The following is a 22,144-nucleotide window of genomic DNA, read 5'->3' as shown; positions in this document are numbered from 1 at the left end:
CAATGGTTTCTCCGTTTGGCATGATGTGCCTTTATCAGTCCTGTTGTAAGGATGCTTGGGTTCTTTGTGTTAAGGGCTAGTCCACGCTGCAAACTAATTGCTGCCAATCTCTTGGCGAGAGCAAGGCTGCGTCCTCGGAGGTTAATTTCACGGGGAGACTCTGTTAAAGACCGTACGCTGGCGTGTCTGCTGGGCACAAGCCCACGGTTTTCAATGATGTGATAGTTTTACGAGCCTAATGTACGCTTTCTCCGACCGGGAGCGGAAGAAGAAACCCGTCCGGACGGCCCACGGCGCCAGGCAAGGGCTCGAGGCCGCGCGGGCCCCGAGGCCGCGCGTGCGCAGTGCAGCGCCGCCGGCTCCACCGCGAGGTTGCGAGCTCCGCCTTCCGGACTCAAGGGGAGGAGTCTCCGCCTATCGCGGGGCGGGGCGGGGCGTGGAGGGGCGGGGCGAAAATCGCGCGCTGAAAAGAAGGAAGGGACCATTTCTTTTGACCCTGGACACGGGTCTAAACACCCCGTTCCGCTGGTGCGCAGTCCCCAACCTAGGTAGAGGCCGTCTGGAGAATTGGGGTGCTAAAGGAGTCCGTCTCCCATCTCAGCCCAGCTCCGGGCTGGTGGCAGAGGGAAAATGGAAGATTAGGCGGAGCGTGTCCGGAAGGGACGTCATGGTATCAGAGTCTTAAGACACCGCGCGAGCCCTAGCCCAGCAGGACCTCGTGGCGCAACGGTAGCGCGTCTGACTCCAGATCAGAAGGCTGCGTGTTCGAATCACGTCGGGGTCATATCTTTTTACATTTTCATTGTTTCAGATTGATTCCCGCCAATTTTCTAAAGGCTGTTAACATTTGCATTCAATCTTCATCCATCGGACTTTATCTTAGTAATCTTTAATCTTCAAAAAGACAGTGTATGTAAAAGAGCTTTAAGTCTAATGTTTGCACCTTTCAGCTTTGTAAACTGAGTTATTTGCCATCCATGTAACGTGTATGTATGATGCATGCCGTGAGCGCTGCTGCTGTGCCTCAATGGGTGTATCAGTCGATTGAGACCCTGTACATTTTGACAAAGCATTGGAACACTGACATTGTGAGTAGAAATCCCAATTTCCAATGTTAGATATTATAATAGTTTACATATATTTAACCCTTACAGTGTACTGAAACTGCAGCCACTGAAAACGTTGGAACTCAGTTCTATTCAGACATGCCGGAACTTAACAATGAGAAGGAATACACCTCATACAACTGGTTTTTCTGGTGTGCCAGGCACCGTTCTAAGTGCCCTGTTGGGGGGTGTGGAGAACCTCGCAGTGTGGTTAAAATTCCCTTTACAAATGAGGCTGTCACGCATAGGAAAAGTGACTTGCCAATAGTCACAGCAAGATTCCAAACCAAACGACTGACTGACTAGATCCCTCACCTTAACGTTTGCCAACAGAAGTGGAAACTGCCTGTTAAAAGAACATACTACAGGTTGGTCTTTTTTTTTTTGTTTTTACAGGTTGGTCTTAAAGTGGTAAGTTGCCTTTTACATTTTCACCAATCCGTTCAAGTGGTGACAAGTCACTACAACCTAGAACTATTAATCCCTAATAGCTGGAGCAACATTTATTCATTCCCCCTTATAAATTATTTCTATGGAGTATATGCCATAAAATTAACTAGGTTTTTCTGTGCATTGCTTTGAAAAGACAAATACTAACTTCGAATGATTCAGCCTAATAAAACTGGACATTGTATATTTGCCCTCTGTACTTTGTTATTTCAAGTTGGATTTAGTTCAGATCATTACTTAAATATTTATTTATTAATCAATGGCAATGATGAGCCTGATATTGTGCAAAGCACTCAGGATACACAAACTGTAATTTTGAGTTGCAGTAGACAATATGTTAAGGCACCAAGAACTATAAACATGGGCTTATGTATATTACTCTAGTACTACTGGATGCTCAAGTATATATAATATCAGCTCTTGTCTTTGGGGAGTTCAAAAGAGCTCCCGTGGCAAAGGGCGCTATGCACTGAGCTGCAAATTGAAGTTCGGTGCGACCTTGTCAACCACGGGTAACTAGGAAGCTCCTGCCTGTGCGGTTTGTAAGGGTCTAGAGATAAGCCGAGTACACGTGCGCGCGCGCACACACACAACAGCAGCAGCAGCAACAAAATGTTAACCCCCAGTTTTATTAAAGCATAGCATCACGTCAAAAGAAGTGAAGTACACCCTGCCTCAAGAAGGGCAGTTGTCTAGGGGGAAGGCTTCTAGTTTTGCAAGGGCATTTTGAAAGGGGCTGGGCACGGGGGCGTCACTTGCAGCTTTGCAAGATTGTCAGGCAACTTTCTGATTAGTTGCTCAGTCTGTCCTTAGGTCTCATGCATAGTTTCTTTCCATTTTATCTCAGCTTTGGTTCAGTGTGTTTTCAGATTTATCTCCAGCTAGTCTTGTGTCCGAGCCTGGCGTCAAGGTTCAGATATTTACAAAGCCTGTTCTCACTGGGTCCTTTGTTCATAGCCTATTTTCACAGGCTCCTCTGCTCCTCCCTTCACAAGAGGGCAGAAGCCACTGTTTGTCCCTGTCAGTAATCACAAGGTCACTAGCACAAACCCACCAGTTGCTCCACGAAAGAAAGATGAGGCTGTCTGCTCTGGTAAAGATAGATGGGGTGTGAGGAGATTGGATGCGGGAGGGAGGGGAAAAAAGGAGAAGCTGATGCCAAGGGCTCAAGCAGAAAGAAAATGTTTTGAAAATGATGATGGTAACAAATGTACAAACGTGCTTGACACAAAGGATGGATGGATGGGTGGGTGGATGGATTGTGATATGAGTCGTACGAGCCCCCATTAAAATGATTAAAATAAAATTTAAAAAAAGAAAGTCTTGGAAACCCAGACGAACAGGCAGTTTTACTTTGTCCTACCCAGTCACCATGAGTCAGAATCAACTTGATGGCAGTGAGTTTGATTATTCTGGAAGTAGCTGAAGAAAGTACTGTTTGAAATACATGCAAAAAAAATAAGAAATACTTGCAATATATTAGAAGGGTACCAAATTCTGAAAAACCAAACTCACTGCCAGGGCGCCAATTCCCACCTATCGTGACCCTAGAGGTCAAAATGGAACTACCCAGCCGGGTTCCAGAGCTGTGATCTTTACAGAAGTGGGCTGCTGCATCTCCATCCCCCAGTGGCTTGGTGGCTTCAAATGACCAGCTTTTAATTGTGCAACTGAGCACTTTAATCATCGTGCCATCAGGGCTCCTACAAGGACTAGTTATCTAACATGACCAAAGAGCGAGAGAGCGAAAACGGGAGGAGTAAGTAGGAGTCAGATCACCTGTGTACCATTTGTATGTAGCTTTTCTTCTAAGGGCGGTGCTGAGTTATTGTTGAAATTTCATATATGGCCTGGGCCTGTCGTTGCCCAATGGGCACTTTGGGAATGAGTCAGAAATGCAAATATTCAGGCCCCACCCAAGACTGGACTCAGAAACTTCAGGTGGGGCCTAACAATTTGAGTTTTGACAAATACTCCAGATGGGGGAGCCAAAATTGACTTGATGGGCACTGAGTTTGGTTTGGTTTGGGTTTTCTGGGTGATTCTGATATAAACTAGGGGTTCCTCTTACCCCACAAGACTGTGAAGAGCATCAAACGAGATACAATAACATCTATGGTTAGAGTGACTCACTGGCTGACCTGCTGTAAATCTAAAACGTCACACCCTTTGCATTAACGTGTCAACCAGTGGAATCCTGACAGTGGGCCAACAGTAAATTGGGAAGCCCAATCAGGAATAAGCATCTTTGCTACCTCATTTTGCCAATAAAAAGCCAGTCGCTGCAAATACTTCTCACATGTGGTTCGGTGCTACTGGATTTGAGAATCTTCTGCCTCAAGAAACCCCATCTGCGAGATCGATTTATTACGGATCCTGTTTCTTCCACCAATGTCAAGAACATTTTTTAAAGCTTTTGTGAATTAGATGAAGGTGTAAAGAGCAGGCCACAGTTTTAGATCAGATACACACATATTGCTTCAAGTCATCTATTGTAGGCCCTCAGAGTAACATCACTGATCCCACTTCTTCCCTGGAGTTTGTTTCTGTTCCTTCTCTCCTAACCCTTTGAACTTAGTCCTTGGGTATATGAGGAAGTACTCAGAAAACCCCAGAATTCCCCCACCCCAAAAGCTATGTATTTAAATATTTTGGTATTTTAATACTTTTATGAAACCACCTTATCATCTTCAAAGTACTCTCCATTACACTTAATACGTTTGTCAAATCTGCGATTTCATTCTTAGAAACATTTTTCAAACTCTTCCGTTTGGATGGCTGACAGCACCTCCCTCATTTTTCTTCACCTCTTCTACGTCATCAAACTTCTGTCCTTTCATGTCCCTCTTCATTTGCAGAAACAAAAAGAAGTCGCATGGAGCGAGGTCAGGTGAGTAAGGTGTGTGGGGCAAGAGAGGCATGCTGTTTTTTGCCAAAAGCTGACTCACTGCGATGGCTGCACGAGCAGGAGCGTTGTCATAGTGGCAAAACCAGTCCCCTGCCTTCCGCAAATCAGGCCCTTTCTGGTTGCACACTTCACTGTTAACACAGTATTTTCAGAACCTCTAAATAGAAAAGCGCGACTAACAGTCTGACCTGGTGGAATGATTCCAAATGCACAACGGAGTCAACAGTTTCATCCATCTGGGAAGTTGACTGACGTCCAGAACAAGGCTTGTCATCAATCGACATTTCACCTTTTTTTGGAACAAGTTGAGTTACCCCCCCATAGTGCTGTCCTTGTAAACCGTGTTCAAAATCACAACATTTTCTGCAGCATTCCTCACCCCCCCGCACCCCCCGAACAGGAAACAAAATTTCACAGCTACACACTGTTAAATTGGCCAACAAAAAACAAGGTTTGAGCAAAACTGCTTTTACAAAGAAATTCACTGTGACCAGATAGAAACTTCCCAAGCAATGCCACTGGGCGCACTAACTCAGAGTGGGTTCTTGGTGCTCGCCTAGCAGGAAAAATGCATACTACAAAAGCTCCAATGCAAATCCCGTTTCAGGGGGTACCCCCCATATGCTGCTGCTTTGATCTTACAGGGTTGATTATTCTAATAGCAGTTGAGTTCAATTCCAGACTGGAAGAGTGACAGGGGGGGTTCCAGCAGTCCCTGTTCAACCAGTAAGCTTGGCCTCTTTCATGATTTGAGGTTTTATTCCACATTTTCTCCCACTCTATCCAGCACCTTCTAAAGTGATCCCTTCAGCACAATTGATAGTAGGAGCCGTGTACCATTTTAGTTGCTCTGGTCTGAGTCATGGACGCTGATATTTGCATGGTCCATTAAGGCCTTTCTGTTTTCATCATTCTTCTTTACTGTGAATGAGAAAGACCAAAAGTTGCAGCTGAGACGGCTATTCACTGACTAGACCCTAGTCACTGCTCACCAAATTGTCTTTGTGAAATATGCTATGCTAATTGACCTCGGCATCTCCAGAGACTGCGGTGCTGATCCCCCAAGCACACGACTCATTCCCTCAAAGAGCTTGGTTATAACATTGCTTCCTGTATGTTCACTGCATTCACGGCTATAATTGTAGCAAAGGTAAATACATATACAAATATTTCTCAAATCTTTATGTCCATGAATCCTACTCTCAAGGGCATCTTTTATATGTCCACATAGTTGTTATTTTAACATATGGACATAGGAATATATAAATGTTACTGAACCAGTTTTTTATTGTTAGACATTTAGATGTTCAGTTTTTCACTACTGTATGTGATAAGGTAAGAAGTACCTTTAGAAATAAACGCTACCAATAAAATCGTGAAAAAGAAATTAAAATAAAAAATGAAAGGAACACAATATTTGATTTTGTTCACTAGAAATTTCTAGCTATAGATGAAAGGAAATAAACATTTTTAAAGGTTTTGATTTCTCAATCTTTGATATCATTTTGAATGTACTGTATATACTCGTGTATAAGCTGAGGTTTTCAGCACACTTTTTTAATGCAGTTTTTGTGGTAAAATTAGGTGCCTTGCGTGGTTCCGAAGGGATCAGTTATCAGGCATCAAAGAGCAAAAAATCATATCATTGGGTGCACACCTCCATGATATGATCGCCAAGGACAAATGGGTGCATAAGCAAATGTGGCGAAGAAAGCTGATGATGCCCGGCTATCAAAAGAGATAGTGGCTGGGGTCTTAAAGGCTTGAAGGTGAACAAGTGGCCATCTAGCTTAGAAGCAACAAAGTCCACATGGAAGAAGCACACCAGCCTGTGCAATCATGAGGTATCGAAGGGAACAGGGAACAGGTATCATCCAAAAAAAAAATATTACCATAGTGAATGAAGGCAGAAGTGCAGAGTGGAGACACAAAGCCCATTTGTCGGCTGCTGGAGATCCCCCCACAGAGGGGTCTAGGGGAGGAGATGAGTCAGTCAGAGTGCTATGTAGCACCGATGAAGAATACAGCTTTCCTCCAGTTCCTAAATGCTTCCTCCCCTCCAACTATCATGATCCTAATTCTATCTTGCAAGTCTGGATAGAGCAGAGGATGTACACTGGTGCATATGGGAGCTGGAGGCACAGGGAATCCAGGGTGGATGATACCTTCAGGATCAGGAGTGTGAGGGGTGATACTGGGAGGGTAGAAGGTGAGTCGGTTAGAAAGGGGGAACTGATTACAAGGATCTACATGTGACCTCCTCCCTGGGGGAAGGGCAACAGAAAAGGGGGTGAAGAGACGCCGGAGAGGGTAAGATATGACAAAATAATTTATTAATTATCAAGGGTTCATGAGGGAGCGGGGAGGGAGGGGAAACAAAGAGGACCTGATGCAAAAGGCTTAATTGGAGAGCAAATGCTTTGAAAATGATGAGGGCAAAGAATGTGCAGATGTGCTTTATACAATTGATATATGGATTGTGATAAGAGTTGTATGAGTCCCTATTAAAATGTTTTAAAAATAAATTAGGTGCCTTGGCTGATATCGGTCGGCTTATACTTGAGCACATACAGTAACTTATTCTTTTTTGTAAGTAACATCTATGTTAGAGCTTAAATGCTAAAGTGCTTAGTGTATTAGGCTGAGTTTTCTAGAGCAACAAACGCAGTAGCATCCATATATGTAGAAGAAATAACTTTATGTCAAGAAATAGTTTATCAATAAAGAAGCCCAGACCAGACCCACTCAAGTCCGTAGGTTTGATGGGGTTCTCTGTGCCATTCTTGTAAAAAGGCCACCCCTCAAGGAAGCATCACCTGATGTAGACTTGGGTTTTTTTAATCATTTTATTAGTGGCTCATACAACTTTTATCACAATACATCCATCCATCAATTGTGTAACGCACATTTGTACATTCATCGCCCTCATCCTTCTCAAAGCATTTGCTCTCCATCCAAGCCCCTGGCATCAGCCCCTCAGACTTGTGAAGTTGGACTCCACCCTACCTCCATACAGGTACCATCAAGCACACTGTGGAAAGCTGCAGTTGCAGTGGCAGCTTGACTGCATTTGGAGTCTTAATAGAAATTCAGCTTTCCAGTGAGTTCATTCTGTTCATGAGCAATGAGGTGACTTTGCCCTCTGCCACAATGTAGTTAAAAATCATTTACAACTTCCCTGACCCTCTGGGAACTTTCCCTTCTGGATAACAGTTGCAAGCCACCTGGTAGGTGAGATACCTGGAAACTGGTGTACCAGGGCCTCGAGGCATCATACTTCCACCAGGGAGTCAAAAGGGCCCCAGGATCAGTCTGTCAGCTTTTCTAATCTGCCATCACAGTCTTTGCCAGGGTTCTGTGGGCTCACCTGCTAGCGTGATGAATTGATCTGCCATCCACTATGTGTCTGTGGCCATTTCTCTTTCTTTTCGGTCATCTATGAATCAGCCACAGACTAAGCATCCCTTGGATATCATCACCACCTCATGCTGATGGGGTCCCTCACTTGGATGATTTGTTGTTACTTTGTTTTGGTCCTGTTTACAGTTTAATTAGGAATCTTTATAAAATGTTTGGATTTGGAGGTTTTCCCCTAGAGCAATCCTTCAATTCACACTCAACTTCTGTGTAAAACAGGAGAGAACAATCTAATAACTGAATGGGGAAAAAAGTTTTCTTATACGTGTTTGGAAAGTTTTTCTGGCAAAGGAAGTGTATCCATTCCCTCTATTTTAAGCCATGGCTTCACATAGAATCATCTTTACTGTTTGCAAAAGTTTTAGGTATCGATGATTTACTGTTTTAAAATGTTAATTAAGTACCGTGTATACTAGAATATAAGCTGACCCATGTATAAAGCAACGTACCTAATTATTACCTGGGAAACCAGAAAAACTGATTGACTCGAGTATAAGCCTAGGGTGGAAAATGCAGAAGCTATTGGTGAGTTTCAATAATCGAAACAAATGAAAAAAATTACTAAAAATTGAGACATCAGTGGGGTAATATATATAAATATTTTAAATAAAAACATAAATAAAAGGACAACAAGTCATTTAACATTAGTAAACCAGCACAGGAAGTGGAAAATAGGTTCAACACAAACAATAAGGTATCAACAATGATACCTTAAGAGTACTATTCCCTGAACTCAATCAGCAACCAAGCTGAACTGTAAAGGGTTAAAGTACTTCAAAACTGGATTCATCATCATCATCTATATCCCAATGCAGAGCTTCAGCTGGTGTGAGGTCATCATAGACGCTGTCCTCACTGAGATCGCCGTCATCACCATCACTGCTGTCATTTTCATACAAAGCGCAGTCTTCACTGCCATCCATAGCATTACTAATACATTTCTGGAAGGCACATTGCACCATGACTTCTGGAATGTCTTCCCATGCATCTCGAACCCACTTTGCTATTAATTCTATGTCAGGCTTCATGAGATTTCCTCCTTTTGTTAGTCGGGTTTGACCAGATGACATCCATTCATGCCACATCCTTCACACACGGTCTTTAAAAGGCTTATTCAAAGATACACATCATAGTACAGGTCTGATTGGTTAGATGTGAGTAAACAAACATTCAAAGCCCTGCAGTGTCAGCGGGGCTTTGAATGAACAGTGGAGAAACAGCAATCACCGGTGAGATAACGGGCTCTCGTCCCGTTACCTCGGGGTGGGGTAGGGGGCCAGCAAGCTGTTACACCTCGCTGGGGTACCACTGACCCGTGTATAAGCCGAACCCCCGTTTTTCAGCACATTTTTTGTGCTGAAAAACTTGGCTTATATACGAGTATATATGGTACTTGTTTTGTGGTATGAGTTGGGAGGGCCAGCCCCCACCACTATTCACGGGTTCAGTAAGCACAATTGTAAGGTTGAGATATATAAGCATTATATTAAAGTTATCAAGAGCATGAGAGATAGAAATAATGGAGTCAGACACGTTTCATGGTAGCATGCTCACCTCAGCCCCCCTTGGTGGTCCACGTGGAGAGAGGGGGAAGGGAAGGAGGACAAGGGGAAAGGGAAACGAAACGGGAGGAGAGGGAGCCAAGGAGGGGTCAAGGGAGGAGCTGAAAAAGTGATCTCTATTTCAAGGGAGGAGCTGAAAAAGTGATCTCTATTGCTCACCCAGGCCTATCTACCTTTGGGGATGTGCAAGCCCACTAATTACAGGTGGGGACACACGTCACAGGAAGGGGTTGCACTACAGGTTATACAGCAATGAGGGGGTGGTCTAGGCAGTAGGAAGAGGAGGGCTTGGGGGTATACATGTGACAAGAGGGGCAGGTCCTAGATTTAGGATGGCAGCTTAACTTTGACCTATTCTCTGGATCTCCATAGGAACCATTATCAGTAGGGTGTAAACCCCACCTACAGGAACCAACTAGATGACTGCAGGCCTGTCCATTGTCCTTAACAGCAGGGAGCTGGCCCACTGCAGTCTGGCAGCTGATCACCCTCTGGAAGATGCCTGCAAGAGTCTGACCTCCCCCCACATTGTTTCAACAAACAAGGTAGCAAAACTTTACTAGATGAATATAACACAAAATAAAACACTGAGTTTTTGTTTTGTTTTAACTGAATATTTTACAAGAAAATAAAGATTATTATTTAAAGGATTTTTAGTTTTCTGTAGGCTGATATTTTAGGTTGTTGGCTACTGAGTAAGAAAAACCAAAGAAGAGTTGTTTTCTTTGAATTATGGCACTGATGAAGAATATTAAAAATACGATGGCCTTGAATGGGTTTGGATTTGTGGCAGGTCTGATCCCACGGGCCTCTCACAGTGTCTCAGGCCAAATCAAACTGTAACCCAGAACCATTGCCTGGCTTTACCCGGTGGGCTTTAGGCACTGAAGTGGGTTGCACAGTGGGGGGCAAAAATACTATGGCCTGCCTAAAGAACAAACAAATCTATCCTAGAAATACAGCCAGTGAGGGTGGCAAGACTGTGTCTCCTGTACTTTGGACATGGTATCAGGAGAGAGCAGTCTCTGGAAAAAGCCATCCATCATCCTTGGTAAAGTGGAAGGGCAGCCAAAAAGAGGAAGTCAAGGAGCTGGATGGAAATGGTGGCTGTAGCCATGGGTTCAAACTCAGCGTGTGGGAGGGTATCCCAGGACTGGTGTCTGGAAGGCAGCTTTAAGTCAGAAATGACTCAATAGTGCCTAAGAACAACATAGGTTGATGAGACCATTCAACAGTGAGCTAAAGATTGGTGGTACATGACGGCAGAGATGACAAACAAAACCAAATCTTTGAGAAGGAGAAATGAGGTAGGATGCAGAGTACAAACGGTAGAATTCACTTCTGAGAGGACACATCTCCTGTTGGAACAAATGGGTGCAAGAGAAAGAGAGTGCACCTTTAGCCATTTGGAGAGGAAGCAGGTCCCCAGAGGTGGCTTTTGTTTTCTCATGTGAGGCAAAGTCACCAGTTGACAATGGAAAGAGGTAGAGGGCAGGAAAGTGAGAGATTTGAGGAGAGATGGAAAGGAATGAATAGTTACCTGGCAGGGGAGATGCCATGATCATGAAGGTGGTTTTCCCAGGGCGAGACTTACCCATTGCACTCCGGATGTGCTGACCCCTGCGATCTCCCCAAATGTGGGAAACCCGACTGCATAATTTGTGGTAGTGCCAGACTGTGTTCGCACTCTCCCATGAAAAGAAAAAAAACAGTATGATCAGTCAAAAAAATGCCTACCAGTGTTGACAGCGCCTGTGAGTTGGAGGTCATGAACTCAAAGCAATTCATAGTATTTTTTCCTTCTCCAGTAATGTTTGCTACTTGGATCTAAGCAGAGAGAAAGCAACTCAATTTAAGCACTATTACAGTCCTTCCAAACAAGAAACAGAGACACCGAGGCAAAAGAACTGAAAATGTTTGCAAAATATTTACAACAATTGACCAAGGGTTCTAAATTGGGTTAGATAGAAAATGATATGAAGGAATGATATGGGTAAAAGATTCTGGAAAAGCATTTTATTTAATGGGTTAGAGGCCTCATTGAGGCTAGTGAAAGGGCATCGAAGACCTGGGACTTGGGAAGAGATAGTGGATGGCTACCAATTAGGATGAGATTGAGGAGGTAAAGGAGTTATTGATGACTGGGTCCATGATCTTACCTTGGAATGGATGGATGATGGAATTCACTGCCCTAGATTCCCAGATGTATTTGGCCTATGTCCCCTTTTCAGGGAAAAAAAAATTACTCAGCGCACTCTGATAATGAAAAACTTTTGTACTGTAGCCCCTAATCCAGGATAAAGTATTGGTGTCTGCTTTTGCAGTCCCCCTCCCCCTTAGATTATCCTAGCACCCCAAGCGTTGTATCTCCCACTTTGGGAAACACTGGAGTAAAGGAACACAGATGAGGGAGGTCAAGAATGTGTGTTGGATCTCAAGGGTGCTGACATCACTTAGACTGGAGATGACAGTAGGGATCATGGGGAACACCAACATCAAGGAACAACCGTTTGTCATTTCTGAAGGACAATGGAAATGAGGTAGAGAATGATTTAGTCAGATAATATGGACTTCAAAAGTTTTGAAGAAGAGGAGAAAGAGCTTGTAAAAAATAACGCAAAAGTAAACTCACTGCCATGGAATTAATCCCAACCTCTGGTGACCCACCATAACAGGGTAGGAATGCCCCATGGGTTCCCAAGACCTGTATACATCTTTACAGAAACAGACACTCCTCTACCTCCAGCAGAGCAGCTGGTAGCTTTGAACTGCTGACCTTGCAGATAGCAGGCCAGCAGGTAACCCACTATGCCACCAGGGCTTAGGAATAAAGAATGAACCCACACTCTATAACCTAATCTCATGGCTCTACAGTACATTAAGTTTGAGAGAAAAATAGTCCCTACTCAGAGTACTACAATGGAATAAAAAGCAAAATTATCTTCATCACCAAAAATACCTGGATTAATCTAGAATAATTCCAATTCCTAATATGTTAACGTATGCCTTGATCTTGTCTAAACTCTAGAAAAGGAACTTCACTCTCTGGAAAAGAAGTCAACCATGTCTCATGAAAATGATGAGTTGTGTCCTGTTGATAGTGCCGCAGATGAGAAATTAATAAACATGAGAAAGAAGGGGAAGGGGAAGTAGGAGAGAGGAGGGGAAGAGAGGGGGAACAGATTTCAATAATCAACACATAATCACCACCACCACCACCACTCCTACCCCCACCTCGAGGGGGATGAACAACAGAAACTGGGGTGGGTAGGGAAACAGCAGTCCGCATAAGATATGAAAATAACAATTTGTAACTTATCAAGGGGTCAGGAGGGCGGGGGAGGGGGAGGGAAGAGCTGATACCAAAGGCGCAATAGAAAGTAAATGTCTAGAAAATAATGATGGCAACATATGTACAAATATGCTTGATACAACTGATGTACGGATTGTTGTAAGAGCTGTAAGAGCCCCAAATAAAATAAAAAAATAAATGAGAAAGAGTAATCATTCCAGGCATTTAGAATGCAGTTCTTTGTGAATCATACTGACTGTTAGCCTTTAGGGCATAGTACTTTATCCATTTAAAACAACTTTCATACTCAACAAATGTTTTGTTTTAAAAGAAAGCTTGTGGTGAGGGAGGGATAAAAAGAGGAGCTAATACCAAGGGCTCAATAGAAAGTAAATGTCTAGAAAAGAACAATGACAACATATATACAAATGTGCCTGATACAATTGATGTAAGAGCCCCCAATAAAATATTTTAATTAAAAAAAGTAAGTGAAAAAAGGTAGTTATAAAATCATAGGAACTTATTAAACAAATCCATCAAAATGTAAAAAAAAAAAAAAGCTTGTGGGAATCATAGTTACTGTCTCTAAGGATTAATTTGCTGTTAAATTTCTGGTCTGAAGGTCCTATGAAAAAAGTAAATTCCAGTCACTGGAGTCCTCTCTCCTCAGGAGGCTTTTTCAAGCAGCTAATTCTGTGTTTTCAGCGTGGTATTCTACTCATACCAAAAGTAGGAAGACCAAAAAATATGGCGAAGGGTGGGGTAGATTATCTTCAAACATCAATGAAGGGTTCTCCCGTCGGGTTCCATTCAGGGACCTCACCGCCCTGTATCTGACAGTTAATTGAATCTGGATCACCCCCTACCCCCTTCCAAGCCCCCTGCCCCCACTTTTATATACTCCACCCTAGTCAGATCAAGTCAAGCCTTTTTCAATTGGAATTACAAAACATTTAAGTGTTAGTGTGGTTAGGCAGGAAGTTGAAAAATTTACAGGATGATCTGCTCATTTCCACAGACTAGAACTTCTTGGGAGATACTACTTCTTTGCAGAGATAATACTCAGGACTTTATTGCTCTGTACATTATAGTTTGAGACTTTTCTGAAAGAAAGAACTACACTGTGCCTGATTACTAGGGCACCGGGCAGAGTGGGATCAAACTTCAAACCAGCTGCGTGGCATTTGCTGGGGTTACCAGTCACTGCAAAATCATGGCCTTTCACCTCCTCACCTCTCCTAAGACAAATACCGCCTATTTGCCCAAGGAAGTTGTGGAGAAGGAAAAAAAGGGGGGGTGGGGTAACTTTTACACGGCATCCTAAAAACCTACAAAATGACTTGCTAACGTTTAACATGAATTAGCGATAGGTTTGAGGTTTCTGGAAAATAAGGGCGTTGCTAGGAAAACCATTCCATTTGTGTTAGTGTTTCACTTTGAACATATTAAAGTGACTTAATACAAAACTTACACTGAAAAAATGTCCTCCAACTTAAACAAATGTGTCGAAATTATGTTAAATAGGTAATTGTTTTTGTAAAGCAAAGGTTGGAGGTTAAAAGCTAAGAAATAGAGAAGACACCCTAACACTGGGGACAAAACCTTTTCTTGACACAAATATGAATGTATTTATAGAAAATACTGTTTCCCTTCTGGGAGGGATTTTAATTGTAGTAAATTTCTGGACTTACTCGGGTTCCCAGCCTACGATGGGTCATTAGGCTTCCTCCAAGATTAATATCGAGTAATCCACCTTGCCTGTTTCCTTAAATTGCCCATTAAGGAGTTCCTGAATGTTTCGCTACATTTCATTAGATTTTTAAACACTAGGCGTGATTTGTGGTCCACTACTTAACAAGTGCAAATGCTGCTTCTCAAAAACAAAACAAAACAAAAAACGCATACATGGTTCGTCCCAACCCCCTCTGCTTCCTGTTGTAATGCAATTTTCGAAATGCCTCAATCTTTGGACTTAACAGGGACTGGAAATTTTAAGAATAACTCTTTGTCCCAAATCCGACGGCATGTGGAAGGGCCCAGCAGAAGAGGTCTGGGCTTTTCTGAATTTCTGAAACAAAAGAAGCGTCAGCAGGCAGATAGAAGGGTTTAATAAAGTCCATCTCCCTCGACAATTAAACCACGTGAACGCCAACAACCCAAACACGTTGCTTTTCCTTCCCACGTTTCGGGGAGGTCAAGTCTGGGGCCATTCTCCAGAGGATGTGCCCTGGGACTGATAAAGGCCCAAGGGTCTCCAGTGGGGTATGCAATCCGGCCGTCTGCAGGGGACGGACCCGAGAGGAAAGCGTCTTCCAGGTGGGGAGCGGGAGAGGAAACCATGCACGAATGCCCCCGCCCCCCCTCCCGAGAAGTCCCTTATCAGTGTCAAGGGAAGGGTGGAGAAGACGGAAACAGAACCGGGCCGGGCGCCTTCCCCGTCAGCGCGGGCTCCCGCCCGAGCGGCTTTTAAACTGCGTCTGTGCTCCCGTTCGCGTCGCACCGAGACTAATGGAACCCGCGCGGGCCGCCCCGCCAATCACCGCCGCGCTTCCTCCCGCCGCTGGCCAATGGCTGCGCGCGTTGCTGGGGCGTGGGCGAAGCGGGGCGCTCTCCGCTCGCTTGCAGTGTGTGGGCCCGGGTCTGGGGAGGCTTCGCGTTCAGCCGCACTCGGGTCGGAGTTCCGCTCCCGGGGGCTTTGTGTCGGGGGTCGCCGGGCTCCGAGTCCGCCCGCTTTCGCTCGCCTCCGCGGTGCTCCGAGCCGGCGGGCGCCGGGAGGCTCGGGGAAGGCAGCGCGGCCCCCGGGGAGGAGGAGCGAGAGCGCCGGCGCGAAGGCTGCGGGCCGCGGGGATTCGCCGCGGAGATGCCCGAGTTTCTGGAAGACCCGTCGGTGCTGACGAAAGAGAAGTTGAAGAGCGAGCTGATCGCCAACAACGTGACGCTCCCGCCCGGGGAGCAGCGCAAGGACGTGTACGTGCAGCTCTACCTGCAGCACCTCACGGCGCGCAACCGGCCGCCGCTCGCCGCGGGCGCCAACAGCAGGGCGCCGCCGGACTTCTCGAGCGACGAGGAGCGCGAGTCCACCCCGGTGTTCGGCTCCGGCGTCGGGCCGGCGGGCCGCAGCCGCGCCTCCGTTGGCAGGGTAAGCGCGACCCGCGGGCCGGCCGCCCCACAAAGGCCGGAGGGTGGCGGGGGCCTCCGCGCGCGGCCACTCCCTCCGCGCCCCCCCCTCCGCGTGTCCCCGCGGCCGCCGGTCCCGGGCTCCTGGGCGGGCGGGCGATCGGAGCCTGGGGACGTCGGAGCCTCCGGGCCCTCGCGTGGGGACGTGTGTCTCGGAGGCGGGGAGTGTCTGTGTTTGCAGCCGTGCACGTGGGCGCTTGGCCCGCGCGTGCAAGTTCTAGGTCGTTTCTGGGCGGCCGGGAGCGACCGGGTCCTGAGCTGGGCTTCCTGCTCGTTTCAAAAGCTGCGGGAGGGTCCGCCCCGAGCGGCGACCGGCTTACGGGCGAGCATTTTCCCGCTTGATTAACTGAAACGACGACTGTTGCAGTCGCAGAGCGCTCCCTGGAGGATACTCTGGGACACTTCGCTTTTCGAACCAGAATTTGAAATCGGGAAATTCCCGCCTTTTATGTGTATGTGTGGGTTTTTTTTTTACCCCTCCCTCTTCCCAACGGCTTTTTGAATCGCTTGTGTTTTCTTGTTTTGCCGGACTCGCTTCCAGCAGCCCGTCATCTTTTAGGTGCTAGGTTTTCAATAACGCGTATTTTTAAGCACTCATAAACGTGCAACTATCTGAACATTCTAATTAGGAGGTTATATCTTTTTCCTTTGGGATAGATGGTTTGCACGGGGAAAGGGAAGGCTTCGAAACCAGGAGAGATGATACTGTCATGATTTCCGTGCATGGCAAACTTGGAACGGCAGGTCCCGGATCGGCTCCAGCAGATGCACGTTTTGTTGGCTTCGATCTGCTACGTTATCCGGCCGCATGCATAACGGTGTAGTTAGACTGGTGCTTTGAGGCGGGAGTTAAGAGTTGTTACTGAGTTAAGAGTTGTTACTGTTGAAGAAACATTATGACTCAAGATTGCTTCTTTCAAAGTTAGAATCATCCTCTCCAGTTTGATTTTGAATCTTTTTTTGTGTGTTACACCATCCAGCTGGGAATGAAAGCAGTAGTAACACGGAGAAATCTCTATTGAAAATCTTAGCAGTATCTTACATTGGTGCCTGGCGTGCAGTAGTGCCAAATCAGTATTTGTTCATCAAATTGGGCCGCCCCCAGGAACAAACATTGCTTTCCCCCTCTAGAAAAGAAATAGTTATTTTGATCATTTAAATCGTACTTTGCTGGTCATCGTTACGATGTTTTTTCTTTGACCACTGTTGTAAAAAAAAACAACAACCAACCTCTCCTTTGGGAGGTGAGATGATAAATCTGAATATCGAGATTTTAAATCTTAATTCCGCAAGCCAGCTTTGAGTGCCTACCAGGCACGCTCCATGCCGTGGTGGCTCAGTGGTGAAGGGATCTGCTGCATCTTGAGGACCTGTGGGTGGAACTAGCTCACCAGCCCTCCGTGGAAGGAGAAGATGGAGTAAATTCGTTTTACTCTGTCCATACAGACTCACTCTGAGTTGATAAGAAGGCAGTGGATTTGGATCTTGGTCCTAGTTGCTGAAGAGTAATTTTTGTGACCACAATTTAATTTCTTGGGTTTTTAAAATATATAAGCCATGTTATTTATTCATGCTCAGCGCATTTTCCATGTTACTCAAGTTGATCAGCACTATGTAAATCCGTTTTGGATGAAAGGAATTCATATGTTAAATGTACTTACTATGGTACCATGCTACACCCTTAAGTCTTTGTAATGTTTTGGTAACCTAAAGAAAAGTTAAGGCATAAACTATCCCCTTATGTCATTACTCCGGATATTTAAGCTTAAATACGTATGTACACTAGCATAGTCTGTCGTTCTGACAGTGAAAAAGTTAGTCTCGGTTGTTAGGCATGTTCTATTTTAAGCACACTAAATAAAAGTATTATTTTTTTAACTTGATGGTTGTTACTAGGAAAGGAAACTTATAGCATTTGTATGACTTGGTCTACAAAATTATTATGCATTTTGAATGAATTATGTGTTTCAGTTATTGTTGATATTCATACATGTAAGATTATATTTCTTAAAGGGAGAAAGCAGAATTTAAAACTGGTGAATGCTTTTTTTAAGTTTTTTTTTAACTAGAATATCATTTTATTGGAGGCTCTTACAGCTCTTATAACAATCCATACTTCAGTAGTATCGAGCATATTTGTACATATGTTGCCTTCATTTTTTAAACATATATTTTCTATTTGAGCCCTTCATATCAGATCCTCCTCCCCGAATCCTTGATAAATTATAAATTATTATTTTCATATCTGAATGCTTAATGTTTTTAAATAACTCACGGTATGTATTTGATTAAGATTCAATATTTGCTTTACCACAAACATAATGCATTTATGAAGAATATTTTTACGTTAAAGAGAAATTATTTCATTTCAGCCATTTCTGCCTTCTTAGGTTCACTTAGTATGATCTGAGAGAACTTTAATTTTAGTTTCTAGTTTTCTTATTTTCAAATTTTTTGCACTTATATCTTGGTGGTACAAGTAATTTTAGGTTTTGTGTGTTCTAGACTGTGAACACATGAACAAGTGTGTACAGAGTTGGCAATATGCCTTTTGGTTCCAGGGTGCACGATATGAAGGTATAGTAGCTATTTGGAATCCAGTGGAGCATAACAGTCTTGAACGGCTTGGCCTGGTCTGGGGCATTATGAATTATTGACAGAAAATATTTAAAGTCATGAACAGAACTGTAAAAAGTAAATCTGTGATTGTAAAATTAGTGAATTTACTATTAAACTAAAGTAAAATGTTAATTTAAATATAGAAACTTCCATATTAGAGTTATATTGATTGAAATTCCAATAGTATGCGTAAAATGGGGATAATAGGACTATTAGAATTTAAGTCCATCCAGATCAACAAACAACACTGCCATCCAGTTGCATCCCAAACTCAAAAGTGACTGGTAAAGAGCTCTGGTGTGTTTGTGGGACTACTAACCACAAAGGTGGTGGTTAAACCCCTGAAGGAAAGCCGACACTGTTCCAGTGAAGATTTGCAGCCTTGGAAGCCCACAGGGCACCCGCTCTTCTCTTCTTACCTGTAGCATTGCTACATGAATTTCACTTGGAACCCAAGTTAGCACACAATAGATGGCACTCAGCATAATCCATTTTGTAGTGATTATTGTTAGTATAAGGGGTCCTGAGGGCATAGGAGGTTATGCATTGAGTTACTGTAATGTCGGCAGTTCAAACACCAGTTGTTCCTGTTGGGGTGAAAAAAAAAACGAGGTGGTCTGCTCTAACATCTCAGAAACCTTGTCCTAGAGCAGTGGTTTCTCAACCTGGGCGTTGAATGACCCTTTCACAGGGGTTGCCAGATTCATTACATAAGCAAAATTACAGTCATGAAGTAGCAGCCTTTGATGGGGGGGATGTCCCCGCGGCATGAGGAAGGTGGAGAAGCCCTGGCCTAGAGGGCCACTGGTTTGGGTTTTTATTATGATACTTCAACACCTGGGCTGGTAAAAAGGTGAAGAGAGATTAATTGATAACTCAAGTAGTCATGTAACTGTTGGATTTTAATGTGGGAAAAGACACTGGAGATTAGTGACTGGGAAGAAGTATAAGTCTCCGCGTATATTGGATACTGGGTTATTGACGTGGTTGTTTAGGGGGCATTCAGTCATAAACCCCTATGTACAACTGGAAGTAACCCTGCCTGGTCCTGCACCGTTCACACAATTGTTCTTGTGTTTAAGCCCAGTTTTGCAGCCCCCGTGTCAATCCACGTTGACATGGGACTGCTATCCTGATAAAATGCACAAAGTACATGAGACAAGTGTCTCTAGCCTTGCCTCTAAGGAGCAGCATTCTGTCGCACTTTTTCTAAAACAAATTTGTTCTTGGGTAATCCTTGGTAATTTCATATTTGCCAACGCCATACATTACATTCATTGACTTTTTCTTTGGTCTTCCTTATTCATTGTCCTATTGCCCCTGCATATGAGGCAATTACAAATAGCATGACTTGGATCGAGTTTACTTTAGTCCTCAAAGTACCTAAATACTCTAATATAAGCCAACCTGAGTATAAGCCAAGGTACCTAATTATTACCTGGGAAACCAGAAAAACTGATTGACTTGAGTATAAACCTAGGGTGGAAAATGAAGAAGCTATTGGTGAGTTTCAATAATCAAAAATGAAAATAAAATTACTAAAAATTGAGATATCAGTTGGGTAATGTATTCAAATATTTATTTTAAATAAAAAACAAATAAAAGGACAAGTCATTTAACATTAGTAAACCAGCACAGGAAGTGGAAAATAGGTTCAACAAAAATAAGGTATCAACAATGATACCTTAAGAGTACTGTTCCCTGAGCTCAGGTAGCAACCAAGCTAAAATGTAAAGAGTTAAAATCCTTCAAAACTGGATTCCTCATCATCATCCGTATCCCAATGCAGAGCTTCAGCTGGTGTGAGGTCATCGTAGACGCTGTCCTCACTGAGATCGCCGTCATCACCATCACTGCTGTCATTTTCATACAAAGCACAGTCTCCACTGCCATCCATAGCATTACTAATACTGCATTTCTGGAAGGCACGTCGCACCATGTCTTCTGGAATGTCTTCCTATGCATCTCGAACACACTTTTCTATTAACTCTCTGTCAGGCTTCATGAGATTTCCTCCTTTTGTTAGTTGGGCCTGACCAGATGACATCCATTCATGCCACTGACCTGTGTATAAGCCGAACCCCAGTTTTTCAGCACATTTAAGACTTGTTCTACACTCTTGATTATTAGTAAAATGATCATACAGAACAGAGGTGGTGTGTCACCATGAAGTCTGTCTCTGACCTCCATCATGGGTCACAAGCTAGTTATTAATCACTAACTACGACATAAAGAGAATATTCATTTGGGCCCCTAAGTTCTGTTCTTCTTACTTAAGGGAAATAATTTTTTACATGATGTTAATGGGTTTGAGTTTGTATGGTGACCCATACAGAACAAACCATGTGCCCAGCCCTACACCGTCCTCACAATTGTTGTTATGTTGGAGCTGGTTGTTTGCACCTCTCTGTTCCAAGCCATCTTGTTGAGGTTGCGTCTTTTCCTCTGTTCCTCCACTTTACCCTTCATGATCTTTTTTGTAATTAAATATAAACCTGTCTGGTCAAGCCTTAAATTTTTCTTGGTTAACTTAAAAACGTTGACTTATTAAAAGAGAGCACTCGTTATTTACAATTATGTGGGGGGGGTGTTTAAAATCGGTCTGGCCTCATTTTGTAACTTTCTTGTTAATATGCCTTCCTTGCCACCAGGAGTAAATGCTTTTCAAAAGGCAGTATCATTTTTATAAAGATTATTGATTTAAAAGAAACGAGCATGTTGTTAATAATATAGACATTGTAATAAAAATCCCATATTAATTTTAATTTTGTCAGGCTTTTGATGCTTTCAGCTTTCTTTTATATTTAAAAAAACCACTACCATCAAGTTGATTTCAGAAGGACAGCCTCATCTTTCTCCCTTAAAGAGTCTGGTGGGTTTGAACTGATGGCCTTGCAGTTAAGAGTCCAGTGCATGACACATTCTGTACCCAAAATGTTTTTTAACAATAATGCCTTTAGAATTTTAGTTTCTTAATTGACTCTTAGATTTGCACAGTTAGAATTGAAGTTAAGACATTTCACCACTTTGTAAGGTAGAGTTGAGGTCATGACAGTGGGGTGAAGGGAGCACCAAAGAGCTAGAGGAAAGTTGTGTGTTTCATCGGTGTTAACATGTGGGCTTTGTTGCTTTTGAACTAGATGGCCGCTTGTTTGCCTTTAAGACCCCAGACACTATATCTTTTGATAGCTGGGCACCATCAGTTTTCTTCACCATGTTTGCTTATGCACCCAATTTCAGCTATCGATTAGACCAGAACATGCACACTGCTACAGATATGAGCCTGAAACACAGGGAATCCAAGGTAGATAAACCCCTCAGGGCCAACAAGGAGAGTAGAGATACCAGGAGAATTTAGGGGAAGGTGGGGAGGGGGGAGAGAAAGGAGAAACCCATCACACAGCTCAATCTAAACCCCCTCCCAGGGAGACAAATAATGGAAAAGTGTGGGAGGGGCGACAACGGACAATATAAGACATGGAAAAAATAATCTATAACTTATCAAGGGTTCTTGAGGGAGGGTGGGGGAGGAGGAAGAAATGGGGAGCTGCAGTGGGAAGAGAATGCTTTGAAAATTACGGCGGCATGTACAAATGTGCTTGACACACTGGAG

At 43.8% G+C, this 22,144-nt stretch overlaps 1 protein-coding gene and 3 non-coding genes across 7 annotated transcripts in view; all 4 read left to right on the top strand.

Moving 5' to 3' along the window:
* The first annotated feature begins 712 nt into the window (after positions 1–712).
* Positions 713–784, top strand: TRNAW-CCA (transfer RNA tryptophan (anticodon CCA)). The gene has a single exon. It is a non-coding gene; the product is annotated as a tRNA-Trp (tRNA).
* A 9,429-nt stretch (positions 785–10,213) lies between these two features.
* LOC142452187 (small nucleolar RNA SNORA42/SNORA80 family) lies at positions 10,214–10,347 on the top strand. The gene has a single exon (XR_012785219.1). It is a non-coding gene; the product is annotated as a small nucleolar RNA SNORA42/SNORA80 family (small nucleolar RNA).
* A 628-nt stretch (positions 10,348–10,975) lies between these two features.
* Positions 10,976–11,135, top strand: LOC142451919 (U1 spliceosomal RNA). The gene has a single exon (XR_012785023.1). It is a non-coding gene; the product is annotated as a U1 spliceosomal RNA (small nuclear RNA).
* A 4,203-nt stretch (positions 11,136–15,338) lies between these two features.
* The window catches only part of TMPO (thymopoietin), a 29,230-nt gene continuing 22,424 nt past the window's right edge, over positions 15,339–22,144 (top strand). For 2 of the 4 annotated variants that reach the window (XM_075551141.1, XM_075551140.1), the window contains exon 1: positions 15,343–15,874. In XM_075551141.1, the coding sequence (XP_075407256.1) occupies positions 15,596–15,874 (279 nt within the window). In that variant the 5' untranslated portion in view covers positions 15,343–15,595. Of the gene's footprint in view, positions 15,875–22,144 lie in introns of all 4 variants that reach the window. The other 2 variants (XM_075551138.1, XM_075551139.1) reach the window with 2 other exon arrangements.

Source organism: Tenrec ecaudatus, chromosome 6 (assembly GCF_050624435.1).
Source record: "Tenrec ecaudatus isolate mTenEca1 chromosome 6, mTenEca1.hap1, whole genome shotgun sequence".
Classification (NCBI taxonomy): Eukaryota; Metazoa; Chordata; class Mammalia; order Afrosoricida; family Tenrecidae; genus Tenrec; species Tenrec ecaudatus.
This window is presented reverse-complemented; position numbering and strand designations above follow the sequence as displayed.